At 42.7% G+C, this 18607-nt stretch overlaps 1 protein-coding gene across 4 annotated transcripts in view; it reads left to right on the forward strand.

Moving 5' to 3' along the window:
• ccser2a (coiled-coil serine-rich protein 2a) overlaps positions 1-18607 on the forward strand; it is a 52108-nt gene that overhangs the window by 8553 nt on the left and 24948 nt on the right. For all 4 annotated transcript variants that reach the window (XM_030378978.1, XM_030378980.1, XM_030378981.1 and 1 more), the window contains exons 2-4: positions 5915-7386; positions 7583-7794; positions 16570-16669. In XM_030378978.1, the coding sequence (XP_030234838.1) occupies positions 5958-7386; positions 7583-7794; positions 16570-16669 (1741 nt within the window). In that variant the 5' untranslated portion in view covers positions 5915-5957. The remainder of the gene's footprint in view (positions 1-5914; positions 7387-7582; positions 7795-16569; positions 16670-18607) is intronic.

Raw genomic sequence — 18607 nt, forward strand, 5'->3', positions numbered from 1 at the left:
CCAAGGACCAATTGATGCCGTAGGGATGATAATCTAGTTTGAGCCAACCAGTCACTCCTCCTTCTCTCCATCCCTTCATCTTTAGCTGATGTAATTTCCTTTTTTTGGTCTGGGTGGGGACCAACCTCACCACAGCTGAAATATAGGCAGTTTATTCTTGACATTCAATGTGATTTATGAGCTTTATGATTTTTATTTAGATTATTTATTAAACCAGTTTAGTATGGATGGAATACAAATGCTTTCTGAGTTGCTTCAAACAATTTTCTACTGTTGAGATTTAATCAAAAGTTGTTTACAGCCTGAATAAGGCAGTTTTCCCCTCTATTATTTAAGATATAAAAAAGTCTATGCCTTCATGCAAAGTATCTTCCCCATTTTCAAAATTAATATTGCAATGGTCTCTAAGGTCTAATAATGTATTACTTTAAGTTCAAATTAGGCTTGAAGTCAAATAGGCTTGTAACCCTATACCCGCTGTTATGTTACTTGCATTCCAAAACTACTCTCTGTGCTAGGCATGTGTCATTGAAAATAACTTCCATACATTTCCTCAAAGTCACCCTCCTGCCCCAGTTTGAAACTCTTCCAGAGTCAGGCCTGCTGAAGTCTGAGTGTAGGTCCACACTTCCTCCGATCATGCGGCCGTGTTGAGATAGGATCCGGAGCCCTCCTCATGACAAGAAGTGGTGATTTGTGCTGGGATGCGAGCTGGCTCACTGGGCCAAGGGTGTGAAATGGAGAGTAATGTATTGGTGAGGGGGTCGGGGGGGGGGGGGGGGGGGGGGGAAATGCATCGCTCAAGCGTAGCCTGACTGACCCAAAAGATCAGAGCCCAAAGGGATGTAAAATGCTGTCTGCATTCATCCAGTTGCCTCTGAAGAATGAAAAAGGGATTTAGTCGGCCTGCTGCCTGGATTTCTCTCTCTCTCTCTCTCTCGCGATGTGTCCGTTATTTGAGCTGCGGTTTTGTAATGCTAAAAGTAACTGTACACGAGTAAGACCTGGACAGAGGTGTACAGTGGATCTTTTGTAGGCCTCAGTCTTACCCAAGTTATTGTGAAACAGAACCCCGCTGAGGTGGGGTGGGTGGGTGGGGGGGGTGGGGGGGTTCGACGCAGGACACCCACACCGGTGTTGTGTAGGTACAACTGTGTACATGCAGAGGAAGTCGATATGAAGAACTTAACAGTTTAAATCTTGACTACCAACAAGCAAATTGCACAAATTCGTTAGAAAATGAGTTCTGCAACGCGGCCTTTAACGTGACAAATTAGTTCAAGTTGGTTTCCCGTTTTGAAGAGATGATGAGATGAGATGCTTTCAAGACATCTCTGGATAAATGGGCCATGGTCAATAATCACAAAATTATTCATTAAGACGGTGAATGTAATGGTCACTTAATACTCCGTTAAACAACCTGACCCCGTTTCCTTGACCTTACATGAAGGAAAATAAATATATAGGTTTATTATTGATGTCGAAATGTTCCAGGTATGGAAATTTATTAATACAAAAAATCTCTCTCTCTGTCTCTGTCTCTGTCTCTGTCTCTGTCTCTGTCTCTCCCCAAAAAAGATTGAATGTCGTTCCTTTAACCCTCTAGGGTTAGGTCTTTTGTAATTGTAACATAATCCTACATTATGATATTGTTTTTTTTGCCGACGGTGAAGGTGATATTTGCCCCAAATTAAGTGTGTATTCTGATATTTATTGGAATAAATCACGGTGTGAATCTCGGCACACCTGCTGGTGTACAGATGGAATGAAATCGTCTCTGATTTATGTTCTCTGTGAGAGTCGTCCGGTGCCAACTTGGTCTACGTCCTCTGGGCTGGCTGGAAGGAAGTCAGAGAGGCAATGTTGCTTCTCCATGTTTCTGTAGACCCAGGCTGCCATCGCATGCCCACTATGCCCACCGCTGATTGGAAACAGCTGTAGAAAAAACCATTGGAGGGTCCGTCTCTGTACACCCGAGCCAGCTGGACCCTTTGTGCTCACTGTACCTTCTATCCTCTTCAGCCTCCTCCTCTCTCTATTTCTGCCTTTCTAAAGCATTATTTTTTGTGTTTATGGGCCTTTAATTCCGTTTCCCGTCAGACACAAGCAATATTTGTATGCACTGATTGTACAACATTTTTTGATGAATGAGCCATGGTAGATTTCAGGTATGTGTGTGTTTTCTTCCGTTTACATTTGATTTCCTTGGGGTGGCTAGTCATGCTTTCTTTTCTACAATAGTACCCTGTACTGTTTGAGATGTGTCTCAACCAGAAAACCCACGTGGTCACACAGTAAGGCGTTCTGCCAGGACATTGATTCTGAGCAGAGATCCATGATTTTGAAATGAATGATGAAACGACGAATGTTGAAATAATATACGTGACTTTTCAATATTTTGGTACGCCTATTTTCTAGATGGGCAATCTATGAAACGGTGTGCAAAGATTAGATGTAGCTTTATTGTAATCATGTGACCACACCGCACAGTGACATCATTAGAAATAAAGTAGACTTGCCCTGTTTGTCTGAACAGAGTGGCCTCGCCTTTGAAGCCCACATAATGAGGAAGCAGACCCAACCGGGCACCTATCCTGCCTCGAGTACAGCGAGGCATAACCTCCCACCTGTAAGTACGGGGGCGGCGGCGGCCACCTGCATTGCTGATCCTGTGTAATCACCAAGCGGTTTCACTTGTGGTCTCACTCGAGTGCGGATGAAAGCTGACCCCTGGTACAGGCTCGGGTTTTACGGCAGCCTCGTTGAAAGACGTTAATGAACAATGCCATGGGGCCGGGGGGAGGGGCGGCCCTTCGTGAACGGTGGACAGATGGCCACCCTGGTCTATGCCCTGTGTTGTTGTGAATGTGTGCAAGGCGGATAAGAGGTTGTGTCTCATAGTTGACAATATTTTTTTGTCCTAGGGAGAATCATTGAACAATGTTTAAGGTTTACCTTTTTGTGTGTGTGTTTGTGTTGGTGAGATATTGGTAAGGGCGTGTGAATGACGATGTGACTATGGGTGGTGTAATGGTTGATTATTCTTCGGCCATGGGTATGGTTTGCTATTGAGTTAAGGGCCTCTTGAATGAATAGAAATAAACATTCTTAGAGCTAATATATTGTCAAGTTAATTCATAGTCAATACAATATACCTGTACTTATCATCGTATTTATCTATTTAGGCGACTATGGCGTGCGCCAATATTCTTGATAATAATGGTTCTAATGTTGTTTTTTAGGGTTCCTAACGTGTTTGAGCTACAACTTGAAGTGAACTCCTGCAGCAAATATGCATCAAAGAAACTGTTTCGTTGGTCCGATATTATCGGTTGAGTAATTACTTAGATGACCTAGATATATGGGCATGTTGTTCCAGAAGTGTGCCGAGGTGTTCTGACACTGACATTAATATGAATGGTAGTTTGGTGAACCAAGTCTCGACTTAATCTGACTTCCCAACACACACACACACACACACACACACACACACACACACACACACACACACACACACACACACACACACACACACACACACACACACACACACACACACACACACACACACACACACACACACACACACACACAGAGACCCCACCCAAACCTGCCCCTTCACCAAGGAAAAGAGGCTTTGGCTGCCCAGCCTACAGCGACTGACCTCAATATGTGTGTGTGTGTGTGTGTGTGTGTGTGTGTGTGAGAGACTGATTAAACACATTACTCAGCCCTGGTGGCAGAGCTAAGTGCATTCATAACACACTGGTGTTGTGTGTGTCTGTGCTTCCTTAATGGGGTCAGTTAGCGTGTGTGTGTGTTTATGAGAGAGAGAGCGAGGGAGCTCTGGATGAATAGAGAATCTGTGCCCTGTTTTCTTTTCTTTCAGACATGAGAAACACGGTCACGCACAAGTCTGCCCTAACTACTTCGAAGGTCGTGTGGAGTTAGTATGGCCCTGATATGATCTCGGCTTTGGTCTTAATACACGTTAGGAAAGGGATGCTGTCTGCCTTTGTATTCTGAGTGACAAAAAGATATATTTATCTGCATAATAAATTCCACATTTCGTCTAAGTGTAAGAACCAAAGGCTATCCTCTGTACAGCTATTGATGACTTAATCCTATCTTAAAAGGGTTGCATAAAGGTTTTTACAATTTGATTGATCTCTTGCTATTCCCCCGAGCCAACTCGTTGCCAACTAGACCTGACATGTTGCTTTTCAGTTGATGACACCCCGGTGGTAGACCATTGCATGTAACCTGATCATGCAGGTGTTCCAGCCGACTATTTACACATGCCCATTGACCCATTCAAAGGATCGTAACGGTCCGTGACAGAATGGAAGCTGCAGTTAGGCTTCTGTCTCTCCAGCGCATTATCATCCACCACGGCCCCCTTTCACATTTCCCAGATCTGGATTCCTTCCCGGTAACATCGAGCCAGTGTCCCCCAGGCTCTTTCCATGCATTTGGTCGGCCTGGTCTTGCTGCCAGGGTCTCATGGGGAAGCTCTTTGCGTCCACCTCTGGGCCCGCTATCTGATCGTTTTCTTATTCAGGATGGCTGACTCGTGCCCTAAGTGTTCCTCTTTGATTTAGATGAGGATTATTAAGAAGGGTTCGGTATTAACATGGTTAATTAAAGGCTTAACCCACAACAGATTGTGAGTATGTGTCTTTGATCATTCCGGCTGTCAGGCAGCTTTTGATGTTTTGCCCCATGACTTGAATTGACTTTGAAAGAACGAGTGACTGCTCTCTCACTCTCCCTCTCACTCTCCCTCCCACTCTCCACTCTATCCTATGTGTCTCTGGATTAAATGTCATTAACTCCACATGCAGTCACGCAAACACAATATACCTGTCTAGTCCTGTCACTACGACCAGTTTCCCATTCAAGGCGTCTGGAGAAGTGATTTGTACAACTCCACAACATTCTCAAAGTGGATAGGGCAACAGGGTAGAAGGTCAAGGCTAACATCAACGCAGCTTCTGTGTTATTTACGGTACAAGGCTGCTTAGCGTTTGTAAGCATGCCTTTTGTGTGTTCTGGTGTGTCTGGTACGTTTATGTGTGTCAACGGACCCAGTGCTCTCTTTGGCACTAAGGCAGATTCCCAGGGCCTCTGGTGGAATTGTGCTTCTTGTAGAGTAGGTCATCGTGGAGTTAAGGGTCACCTGACTTATTGAGCTTACTCCTGGCTTTTACAAGATCCACTTTACTGTAGAATAGAACAGCAAATACTTCTGTCCTTTGCCTACAGGCTACATAAAAAACCCAACAAAACGCATCCAGCCAGGCAGCATTGAAACACATTTACTTAAAAGCCAGATTGTATACACATGAGCACCAGGTGCTCTGAGGAATGATTTCAGGCAATACCTACCTATTATTGACTTTACCCTCTACCTCTGAGCAGGCAGTGGACAGCTCGGCCATAACTTACTGACACAGTTGCCTCAGGCAACCATGTTGTCAGTACATAAATAATACATAGGGCGTGTTTGTCACAGTGAACAAATCCCTCTTCCCTAAGGTGAGATGAAAGGCTTTACACCACAAAGAACATGGGAAAGATAATGATTATTTGATGACTTCATACGTACTTCAGTTTCTTTTCCTAATTCCCAATTTTGCTTTTCTCTGACTCAAAGTATGATGAACAAATTATTAATATCACTTATTTCATCTTTAATTAAAAAAATAATTGACTTGAGTTAAGGTTTACTGTTATTCTTGAATATTGGCTGCTAGCAATGGTGGGGATAAAAAAGTGTCAATTTTTATTCAAATGGCTTTAAGAACATTGCACCTTCATTCTAAAAAACGTTAGATTACCCAATAAGGCTTAATACTTCTCCTAATACGTCTTAATACTTCTCCCTCTTTTCTGTCCCTCCTTTACTCCACAGTTCTGTATGATTCAAGGCCCATACATGCCATTAGCGGCGTCTAATGGAAGAAAAGCCATTTGTTGGAATAGCCATGGTATCCAGACTGCCCAAGTTTGGTGGCCGCTCCTCCGCAGGTGGTGCAAGCTCCCTCCCCAATGGCTCCCCACAATCCACCCTCCCCAGCCAGGACACCAAAACCACAACTACAGCGACACACATGAATGGACTGGTCCGCAAACCTTCTTTTTCTCTGAAGTGGAGAAGAGAGGCTTGCAGCAGTCCCAGCCCGGCTCTGCCCCCCACCTCCCCCACTAGTCCTGAGGACGTGAAACCACAGGAAGTCAAGCCTCAGACTCCGCTCCTATTGCGCAAAGAGGGGAAAAATGCTACCCCTGGAACACCCACAATCCGGAGATCTGGCTCTTCATTGCTGTCTGTCTCGAGCCCAAAGGCCATCCCAAAGCAGACCTCTAAGACGCCAAGTACTAAGCTGGCGCAGAGCCCCCTCGGAGCTCCCAAAGCCAACCACAATGGATGCAACTCCCCCCTCCGCCCACGGCCCATGTCTGGTCTTGCGCTTCCAAAGGGGACCTCCAGCCTCCATTTCAGCGGCTCCCAGGACAGCCTCTCCCTGTCCAGTGACAGTATTAAGAACATGTCCATGGACAACATGGTCCGCTCGCACAGCTTCACCCACTTCAAACAGATCCCCTCACCCACCAACCAGCCCATGACCCGATCCTTCTCCTTCAACCGCGCTGTGGAGCTGGCCAAGCCCCTGGCCAACACTACTCTCCGACCCCCCCAGGCCAGCTTCCTTAAACCCCCACAGCTGTGCAATACTAGGGTGGGCCTCGGAGGGAGCATTGGAGGTCTAGGAGGTGGAGGACTTCAGTACAACAGAGCGTCTGCGACGGCCACCTCCGTCTCCTCCCTCTCCAATAACACCGCCTCTACGCCCACCACACCCACTGCCCTGAAGAAGCCTCTCCTTCCCAGCTGCATGACAGCCAAGCCACTGGGGGGTAGCAATGGTGGTTATGTTGGCTGCAAGCTGGCCCGGCCTCGGCAGACCAAGCTGCAGAAGCCCCTTTTCATGGGTCGTGTGAAGGGCGACGCCAGGCCGGTGACTGCTCCTGGATGCCCTGGTGGGAAATCAGGCAAAGAGGGAGAAGATCAGGACACAGGCGAGATCATTAAAGCAGACTTGCACATTGATGTTGATTACTCTGTTGGCAAAGGGGGAGGAGGAGGAGGTCAACTAAGTAATGGTACTGTAGCAGGGGAGGCCCTGGAGGACATGTCCCTGTCTTCTGCCTCCTCTGTGGAACGAGGGGACACCAGTGAAGATTTTCTGGAAGATGTTGACAGTGGGGCGGATACGTTCAGTGATGGGGATACGGCTGATACCAAGACTGGCAGTAGCACCCAGCTGCGCCTTCGGAGCTTCCTCAATGAGACCATGGAGTGGAGCAACCTCGACGCAGCAGGTACCATTCTGGAGTATAAGGACATGCTTTATATATTTTTTTCTAAGATTATATTTGTTATATGTAGTTCTTAACGAGGCACAGGTCTGTCTGTCCGTCTGTCCGTCTGTCCGTGTGTCTGGGTTTGAATGTGTGCACTGCATGCCATGTTTTCGTATTGGTATCCACGGTGGTCCTGCCTTTTTTAACCCTTCAGGTGGTAAAGAGGACGTAGCCCTGCAGGACTCAAAGTGCAGCCCGTTGGTGTCCCCAGAGCGAGGTGACCTCCTTCAGGGATCCTCGCTGGAGCTGTCGCCCTCCAACAGCTCTGGAGGTACCTACATGTGGGACGAGGAGGGTCTGGAGCCCCTTGGCGGCGCAGGGATCCACCCCTGTGACAGCTACGACGACTCTGAACTCAACAGCTTGGTGAGAACACATTTAAAGATAGCCTTTTGATGCACAAGGCCAATGTTGTGGGCGTTAGGATTGTAAACTGAACAAGGAGGACAGACATAAGTCTTGCATCAGAGTTTTCTTCGTGCTGATTTGCATCTGCAGTCCATGGCCAGTAAACAACCACATACCATTTTTGAATTTTTATTTTTGGATTTATTTGAAATACTTTTTCGTGAAGGATATAGAGTATTGCATCACTTGCATCAATAGGAGCACTAAGAGCACTAGCAGCAGTGGGCAACCACACAATGCAGCGCCTGGGGACCAACTCCAGGGCTACTGCCTACTACCAAGGTCAAGTGCACCGGCAGGAGTATTAATCTGGATGACATTCTTTTTTTTTTTATTACTTTTACTTTCTAAACCATTGAAGTGACAGCACAGCAAAACACTTTAATCCAAATGCAATGCAACAATCGATGTTTCATATCTCATAGTACATAAATCATTGGCTATTTCTCAATGGCAGCTGAATGTGTCCATATATAGACTGAACATTTCAGCTTACACTGATAAATTATAGGGTCAGGATGGATAACTATAGTGTTCAGTTAATGTTCTCATTGTCCGTTGAAACGAAGGAGGGCTATCAGTATCACTCCTGCAAAAGTATCTCAGAGATAAGTATTGGCTGCTGCCCCAATCCAACCCTCTTTTGTGACAAATTAGACATTTTGGAGCTTTAGATCAATGGGCTAGGGGTGGGCTTGGTGGAGGGGAGCCAAAAGCCTCTTCAGGACCAATGCAGTTCCAAAGCGGGACAACTACCAGAGCCTTTAAATCTTTATTGCCACGGTGATTGGGAGATTGCTAAGTCAGAGTAACCTTGCACTATGTTTATTCCCACATCAAACTTTTGACAGAAATCAGCACATTCAAGCAGAAGGCAGTTATATTGTGTTCACTGTTTTGTTTTATTTATAAGTGTGTATAACATTTACTGAATAGCCTGTTATTGCTCTTTTATTGGTCTGGCTGTTACTACTCTATGGTGGACTTTGTTTTGTAGATAGCTTACTGTACAGCCACTTGGCCTACAGCTCCAGAGCCTACTTTCTAGACCAGCAAATCAATTCCCCTTCAGGCAGATTCCTCTGCCTCTAACTAATTAGGGAATAAATGGGTTGAACCTGGGTTGAGAAGGACTGCAACGAGCCCCAGACCTCAGACCAAGGTCTCCCGTTCCAGACAAGTTTTCATCAAGGAATTAAATTCTGAACCAAGGCTGTGTGTCAATCATCTGTATTCTTGCGCTGTATTCCCCATACATAGCACCTGATATCAAGAATGCACACATATCTTAATAGGATTAAGTTATGAATGTATAACCAGCTTTGCAGGGCTCAAAAATCAAGTTATTCTAGTGGCACTTGCTTTTCATTTGGTGGAACCCTAACAAATTGGGACCTTTCTCCACCACTTTGTTGCAATATTGGCATGTCCTTCGTCACATACCATCTATCAGTGTACCTTCATTTGAAAAGATTAACTCGGTTAAAATAAGTTGTACAAAGGTTTTTGATGCATAGATGGTCTTTCTTACCTCTTAGAATAGTGTGACTGTGTTATTTCTTTGCACGCTCTTATCTTGAATAGAACTAGTGCTGTGGTGCAATTTTATTTAAACTTTGTACAGTGCACCAGCTACTCTTTTAGCCGTGTTTGTTAACTTAAGTCTGCGTGTCTCCAATAAGAGTACTCATACCTGCGCTGCATACTGCGGCTATTTTACTTCCAGCACCGCTCAAAAGCTTTATTACCACCCATCATATTAAACATAGAACACGACTAAAATCAAATCAAAATCTTAGCTTTTTGAAGTGTTATTCTAATAAAAATACTGAAAAAGAACAACGTTCGATCTGATGTTGGCTTCGCGACAGCCGTGTTTTGAAATTCTACATGGTTCAGCAGGAGCATGATGGTGCAGCGACACTATAACATCGTACTGGGAGAACCATGATATATATCGTTTTTTTGACAGACATCGATGCAACGGGAAAAAATAACCTTGCATCCACATGATAAATGGTCGCAAAAGCATCAGTTTTGGTCGCAGCCTGGAGCTCTGCTATGGAGAGTGCATTTTGGTACTGTTCAGCAATCATAACAGCATTCTGGCAATAGAAATTGAGAAAGATGACTTTGCATTAATGCAAGCGTGTTCATGACAGTGGGTGTAGGGTGAGGCATGTTGGTAATTTACACAATTATTTATGCAAACTAATCATTGGTGTGGGCAAAATAGAAAGATGCAGTCATGTTTCATGAATCCGCAGATGTGTTTCACACTGTATTTCGTTTATAGGACCATTGTGTGGCTTAATGGAGCCTTTATGATGGCGTATGAAAACATATTTTACATTTTAATTAACGAGCACGATGGTACTCCTGGACACCTATATAGTAGCAGATACACATTAATTCCTCCATATCGTTATCTTTATGCTATGTCACTGCTCCTCGGCTCCATGCTATTTGAAGATATTGTTTTGCATATATTTATGAACTGTGCAATTAACTTGCAGGTTCCAAACAGGGACGATCAAGGGAGATAAACAAAGAGAGAGGATGTGATAAAGAAAATAAAGTACGAAAAGCAATTGACTTAGTGACTCTGCAGTGATGCATGGCTATAATTTCTGTAGGGAGTCTGCCTTGGAGAGATCTTACTCTTATTTGATTGGGGCAATGGCAGCCATTTCATTAGAAGAATTAATCTTTCTTCGCTTTACTTTTCAGGCTTGTCTTCCTGCTCCTTTTCTCTTTCCACCTGACTTACTTTCATTAGCGAACAAGTTAACAAAGTCTCCCTTGCCCTAGCGCCAGAAAGAAATCACATAGTCTTTCAAAGGGGATATTATATGTATACTTCAACCTCCTTCTGTTGCCTAGATGCCGGCTCTCAAGCTAATTGGGGGGAGCGGGGGGTTCAACTATACTTACTAAACTACTTTGGTGGTTTTTATTTGTGGCTTCGATTTAATTCTGCGGAGTTGTTGTGGGTTAAACCTCTAGGGAGCACTCGTCTCAAATAGTAAAGAATAATTAGAAAAAGTAGCCATGCCAAATCCGTTATAGTGGCAGTGAGGGAAACCCCATGGACAATTACAAACAACCTGATGCTTTTGTTTTAATCGTCAGACACAGAGATCTTCTTTTAGTGGCCCATGCAAAGAGACAGCCCGGATGAAGACAAATAGCATTGTTGTTTTTGTGCGTTATGTTTAACCGTAACTTGACATTTCCTGTTGTTTACCTGTTTGGTACAGGACAGCAAAGCAGATGAAATATTCAGACACAACTCCAAGGGATGGGTTTAAATAAGCTGTAGTGACCAGCGGCCATGTGGGGGCACTGTGTCTCCTTCTGTGTGTGTGAGCAAGAGTGAACACACACTGCATAGGTCCATTAGTCGGGCTGTCTTTACATATATCATAGAATCAAAGTCTGGGCAGGCAGAACCCATCACGCTGATCCGCCCAGAAGCTTTTAGGCAGAACGTGCATGGTGATGTGAATTATGGAGCCAATGGCTACATCCTGCAATGCCGCCTCAGATATAGCGTAATGATGATGTATAAGTCATCTATAAACATCACAAAGATTCAGAGAAATATGTCTACATTGGTCGATACAGGATACAGAACATAATGCATTGGTGCTTATCAAGCAGATTCAGCCAATATTTCTGCTACTGTGTGCTGTTAAAGTATAGTGGCTTTTTCTTGGTTTGAATATCTGGTGACTAGTTTTATTTATATTATATAATATAATATCATGTATGCATATATATATTATATTATAGGTTATTTATATTTGTTGTATTTGATAACTTTATAATCAAAACCATTTATTTTCTTCAGAGAAATACTAATTATTCATAAAATAATTTGGTTCAGTTGGGAGCCCTTTGGGAATGAACATATACTCCATTAACTCTGTGTGGCTAATTCATTTATTTATTTATTATTTTTAGTTCCCTTGAAAACATCACTTAATTTTCCCATAAACAGGACCTACAGTACACATAAAAGTGCAACGTGTAAGATTTGAAAGCCAAATTAGTCCTCTATACTCCAAACAAGGGGGCCACCTATTACCAGGAACATGTTGTGTCCATCCCTAACCATTCTCCCTGGTCTGAACCGCATATCAACAAACAGCAAACATATTAACACTGTCACTAATGGTATACAATTAGCTACCTTTAAAAGCTATCGCTACATAGCAAACGCTGCTTCTATTTGATCTTGCCTCTCGGCAGCCCTTCTTCATCATTCTCTCACGTTGGACAGGGCAGATTGGACTCTGCTGTGACGGGGACCTCTTGAGGTAAAAAGTGGTATTACGAGATGGTACATACAGCAGCTTGCTGGGCTAGCTTCTAACTTGTGTAAATAACTGCAACATTAGACAGAAGCCCTTCTACATTACCCGATAAACTGTTCTTTCTTCCCATTCTGTTGATCATTTAAGTTTAATTTTTGTAAACTTTAAACCGTCATACACTTAGGTCGTTGTTCACCTAGGTTATGGTTCACTTTATTCCTGTAGATCTCTGGAGAAGGCTAAACCTTCCCTCCATTTCTTTTTTTTTTACTCCCACTGTCTCTGTGATACTCTGCTTTCTCCATCTCATCATTGTGACTAAGTTACTGCCCTCTTGTGCTCCTTGCTGTATCCATCTTGTGCCTAATGTCGGGTGACCAAGTCAGACCTACAGTGTAAACTAATGCCTTGTGTGCACGAGTGTTTCTGTGTATCTTTTTGTGAATTCAGTTGTTGCTTACCACACAAACACCCCTGTCTATTTTCTCTCAGACGCTCACAGACAGACCGACCTACAGACCTACAGACCTACAGACAGACAGACAGACCTACAGACGTACAGACCTACAGACAGACAGACAGACAGACAGACAGACAGACAGACCTACAGACAGACCTACAGACAGACAGAGTGATGCGAGCAATTTCTGAAATTACAGGTTAAAGTTTAATGACTACCACTTCCAAGTTTCCAACCACAACCCCAAACTGTAATTTCAGTATTTCCAGGCAATGCTTTTACAGAGAAAGTATCAACTTCACTTAATTGTGTGTCTTTATTTTATTTTTTGTTCTAATAATTTCTGAAGCCTGCTATTTAGATTTTATAATGCACGTCCACAATTTGGATAATCCACTCTCCTGAATAGCATGCCATTTCTAGTGAGACCCAAATAAGTCAACCAAGTATGATTAGGGTGTAACGAGAATGATGTCCCTGACCTGTGATTAATATGACGTGTCAGGGCATACTGTCATACAAGACAATGTATGTTCACTTTGTACAAATTGTACGTGGTCTGCTTTTTCTTTGCTCAAAATAGGCTGTGCTTACTCTGTCAAATAAACAGCATTCATTTCCTTACCATCCCACTACTAAGTGCCGCACTAAATTCCGAATAACTTTTCTTGCAGATTCTTGAAGATTAATATTCATCCCACACATTGCAAAATGGACTACAATATTCACGTCAAATTGATTATGACAATTTAGTATTTTTTTGGGGGGGGGGGGTTCAAAAGAATGACGTGAGTCGAGTCGGGTAATAGGATTGCAAAGAAATGTGCCAGTCATTGGTGTGCAGAGGACATATGGTCCATCAAATTGCCGGTAACACCACAGATACGGATAATCAAGACATTTAATATGGGTTCTCAATGTCACGACAAAGATAATTTCACACCTGCCTGACCCTTTTCGCCAACTTTAGCGCAGCACTTCACCTTAAAAAGCCATGCTAGCTATAAACAGACACAGAACATGTCCTTAAATTGTCTAATTGGATCCAGGGTGTTTTAAGAATTTGTCAAGTACCACAACGACACAATTAACACAAAAATAGGCATGACCTTCAGAAAGTAGTGAAGATCCCTAGTCAAACTATCAAATTTCAGATGATAACCGATGCTCAGGGAAATCATACTCGCCAAAGAGAGCAATTGGCTCTATGGAAACAAGAGGAATAAAGAGATAAACCTTTGAAAAAGACTGCGTGACAGAATTAGCTAAACACATTAAACAGAAAAAAACATTGTGTGTCTTGCAAAGAATAGCCCGGAGATAGACTCAAGGTAGGAGACAAAGTCTGGAGGTGCAATTCAGTTTCCCTTTGTCAGGTTCAAATCTTTTTATATACTTCTCAGCAGAACAGACTCAAGTGTGTCTGGTTCATTCGAGGGTAAATTGTCAACAATTGGAAAACTGATAACAAAGACTGGGAAGATTTCCAAGCAATTTCCATCAGCATTTGGTCCTGTTTAGTCGAAGTTTTGACGGAAGCCGGGTCCTGATTATACTGTGTACCATGACGCAAACTCCAGGAATAACCTTTCCCTGTCGGTTTGGACTTTGGACGCCTTGCACAGGGCTGGCTTCCGACTGTCAGTTGGTTCTCTTGTAGTTTATTTTGTAGATGCCATCTTTCTGTGACAGACTGTGATACAATGTACAGAGCTGAAATCACTATTCTCCCATGCAAGTTTTAACAAAACTCCCGTTCAGTCATCGCAACTTGACATTGCTTCTTGTCAATTCATACGAATGTTCAACAAAGTTCAGTGTTGTCTTCGATAATGAGGTAGGGAAGCCTTGCTATGGTGCTCTTTATCTTTGTCTGCATGATACAGATAGTGGCATCACAGAGGTTTACTGACAATAGACCCATCATTTATATTATACATGCAGACATTTTCTCAAAACCTTTCAATTAAAAGGGTTAGAAAAAAAAGTTGTATATTAATTTTGACCTGAGGCATGGGGATCCTAACTTGGCCTAATTTTTTGTATAGTAAATCTTATAGTAGTGTATAGTATCTAGAGTGTATGGATATAGTATTGTCTTGAGTCGAGTGTACTTATTTGTCAAGAGGTTAAAAGAAGAAATAAGAAAAACAAGGCAACAGCGAAAGATATTGATCGCTGACAAATGAAAGATCACTTTTAAAAGACAACTTTTCACCACATTGCAGAAAGGAGGGAAGAGGGCCTAAACCTTACTACCAGAACATACTCAAGAGATAAGAGGGCTTGTTGGATTGAATAGGGCTTGTTTGATTCAATTAAGGACTCAAGAGTACAAACCCCTTTTTGACACACACTTTGATTGATTTGAAGAAGTACCCATAACAATTATTTATTCTTTCTTATTTCTTTGTCCTAGTCCGATGTTACCATTTGGAGTGTCATCATCATCCAGTTACCATGAAAAACACAGTTTGTTCAATCTGGATTTATTTGGTGGATGGCGCTTTTCAGGGCCCTCCTCTAATTCATTATCATTTTCTGCTGAAGCACGAAATTGCCTGGGAAAATAATACCTTAAACTATTGATTTGTGGTCACCTGGCCATTGGGTACAGTTAAATGGTTCACCAAGAGTCGGCACAGTGTACACATCCACTAAATAATACATATTTGGTTGCCGAATGCTCTTAATCTCAGAAGATACTGCAGAGGTATTCTAACCAGTTGAATCATTATACAAGCAGCTCATCAGATGGTGATCAGCTGTTCATACCGATGTGCTTTATCTCCATCAACACCACAGATGCTGGCCCCTAATAACCTTCCTTTTAATTTTCACACTGCTGTCAACTACTGTTTTAAAATCCAACAATAACAACCTGTATAGACAGACGTTGATGAATGCATGACATGTTTCCTTTGTCGTTTTTTGTTTCAAACCTTATCTATAACTCTATAACTGTATCTATCGTGTCTCTTCCTGAACCTTGTTTAGCACTTTCTGACAATAGCTCTGGAAAGGTGAAATAAACAGCTGTTCAATGCTGTAATCCATTTGGATTGTATGCCGGTACGTGCAAGTTGTTTGTTGCAAATCTCCCAGCTTTCTTGCGGCATTTCACTGAGGCACGCCCCATTTTGGTCGTAGTATCTCGTCGCTTTGGAAGTAGAGCGAGTTCAGTGAGGCCGAACGTACTACTTTTACACACTTGATTACATTGCTACTTTATGCCCGTCACCAATTTATGCATTGCACAGTCTTGCTGTGCATGCAATGTAAAGTTGTGTTTGTTTTCGAGCCGGTTAGCTAAAGAGGCTAATGTAGCCAACAATAACAATGACTATCCAATGAGAAACGGGAAATATACTACGACCAAAAGGGGACGTTCCTCCGCAAATACAGCGTTACTTTCTTACTTACTTCCATCCTTCCTGTGGGGGACTGTGTATGGATGATGGCTGGTTTAAGCAGCTTCACCTGGAGGAGTCTGATTAGACTCTGAGGCTGGGTGAGGCTGCACACCTGTTGCTCGTTGAGTAATCAGTTTGCAAAGGTTAAACCAGCCATCATCACACACATTCAGGGAGATCTCCTGCATACATGTATCAAAATCAGCAAACTATACAATAAACCAACTCCAACAACACCATTCTCAGTTGTTTGTCTTAAGGTGCCCGCCCAGTTTAATTCACCTAGGTGGAGTGGGGCATGAACCTTGCTATAATTACTTACGTCACATAATTTTCTTTTTAACTTCTATTTCTTCTATTTTACATAAAATATTGTTTGTGCAGAGCACGTAATTTGAGAGACATAACTAGTATCATGGGAGTGAAAGATAAAACATCAAACTCATAAAAAACGATTAATGCTAAATTCTTGAATAATCCAAAGCATGAATAGCCTGGATCAGGTGGATATAATATGGTTATTTTTGTGTTTGTGCCCCAGGCTATTTTGAACCACCTGGAGCCCCTGTCCATCGAAGACCTGGACGATGATGACCTGATGCTGGAGCTAGACCTACCAGAAGATGTTCTGCTGCACCAAGGTCAGCACACACACGCACAGACACTTGTACACACTCAGACACTTGTACACACTCAGACACTTGTACACACTCAGACACACACACACACACACACACACACACACACACACACACACACACACACACACACACACACACACACACACACACACACACACACCCTTGAATTCTTACACATACATATTCACTCACACACATATCACACTCAGCACACATAAATACATACTCACACATTTATACACATACGCACACATGCAAATACTCACACACCTACACACAATTAAAGCACAAACACAATTATATATATATATGATATATAAATTATTTTTTTTTACACAGATTTAAGTATTTGAGGTTATACTGTGGCCAAGGCAAACGGTTGAATCTGATTGGCTGGGGGTTGCCTGTTTTTCTTGCATAATCAGATACCTCCAGCAATGCTGTTTGATCAAAAATTGTAAATTAATGCAGTAGCAAGGTTCAAGCATTTTATTACTCCCGATAGCATGCATTGGCATATAATCAAGCTCAAATAAATGGAATTTCTTGCCTAGGGTGGAACTTTGCGTCTGTAATATCCATTAAAATCTTTAATGGACACCTTACTGCTTATTATTCACTACTACTCATTTTATATTTTGCTGCCTCTGATGAGTTATTGCATTATAACACCATCACGCCCCTGGTTACCAACGGAGCCAATGCACTCCCATACTAAGAAATGATGCTACTCTCTCTCTCTGCCTCTCCCAAACACACCACACACACACACACACACACACACACACACACACACACACACACACACACACACACACACACACACACACACACACACACACACACACAAACAATGTTTTAGTTTAAACATTATATGGAAAAGCACATAAAATGTTTTACGTTGAGCATGAACATTAGTGGTGCAACGGTTCACGGGTTTCCCGTGATCCGTACGGATCAACCATCACAGTGATCCGCGGATCGACTGATTAAAAAAAAAAAAAGTTGTGCGTTGACGAGATCAGCGCATGTTTAGAGGACAATTCCGGTATTAACAACATCATCAAGTATCGTAGCGAAATACAGTTTCTGTTGTGTTTTATTTGGCGTTCCGTAAACCGGAACCGGAACCGGACGTGTTTAGGTTTGGTTGTAGTCTTTTCGCTCGGTTCTCCGTCTCAACAGTAGGGCTAGAACCGAGCGAAAAGACTACAACCAACCCCCCTTGCAATGAGCAATGAGTCTCCCAACCGAAATCAATGGATTTACAAAATGCCAAATAAAACACCACAGAAACTGTGTTTCGCTACCAAACTAAAAAAAAGAAGATAAGGATGTCTGCTTTGCCTTGTGAGAGTGTAGACACTAAACTCTCCCCAGGCAATGCAGACATCCTGAATTGTAAATCCAGGGTTAGGGATTATTTACTATCCTATCCATGTTAAAAAGAAGAAGGAATAATGCCTCAGATGGCACATTTAAATATTGATCATGCTTAAAGGAAGCAGGATTAATTTTTCGCTTTATTTTGTTTTTACACAGTTGAAGATTTTATTTAAAGTCACATTTGTCTTGTTATCTCTATCGTTGTTGTTGATCCCGAAAATGATCCGACCCGTGACTCAAAAACCGTGACCCTATCCAAACCGTGAGCTTTGTGATCCGTTGCACCCCTAATGAACATTGTTTTAATTTGACGAGCAACGTCTATATTGAAGTTTCATTAAACACTTGATAATGCCACAGTGTGGTTGAAACACTAGTTTTCCTTATCTCAACACTCCACAGTGTAGAGGCAAACAGGACCAAGCTCTGTCATCAGCTGGATGCAGTTCCCCCTGCAGAAAGCTGGGCACTGTACATCGTTACCACACAACAAAGTAATGAATGCTGGGGATAATGCTGTTGTGTATGGTGCTATGTAGGCATGCATGTTCT

The sequence above is a fragment of the Gadus morhua genome, chromosome 15 (genome assembly GCF_902167405.1).
Source record: "Gadus morhua chromosome 15, gadMor3.0, whole genome shotgun sequence".
NCBI classification, from domain to species: domain Eukaryota; kingdom Metazoa; phylum Chordata; class Actinopteri; order Gadiformes; family Gadidae; genus Gadus; species Gadus morhua.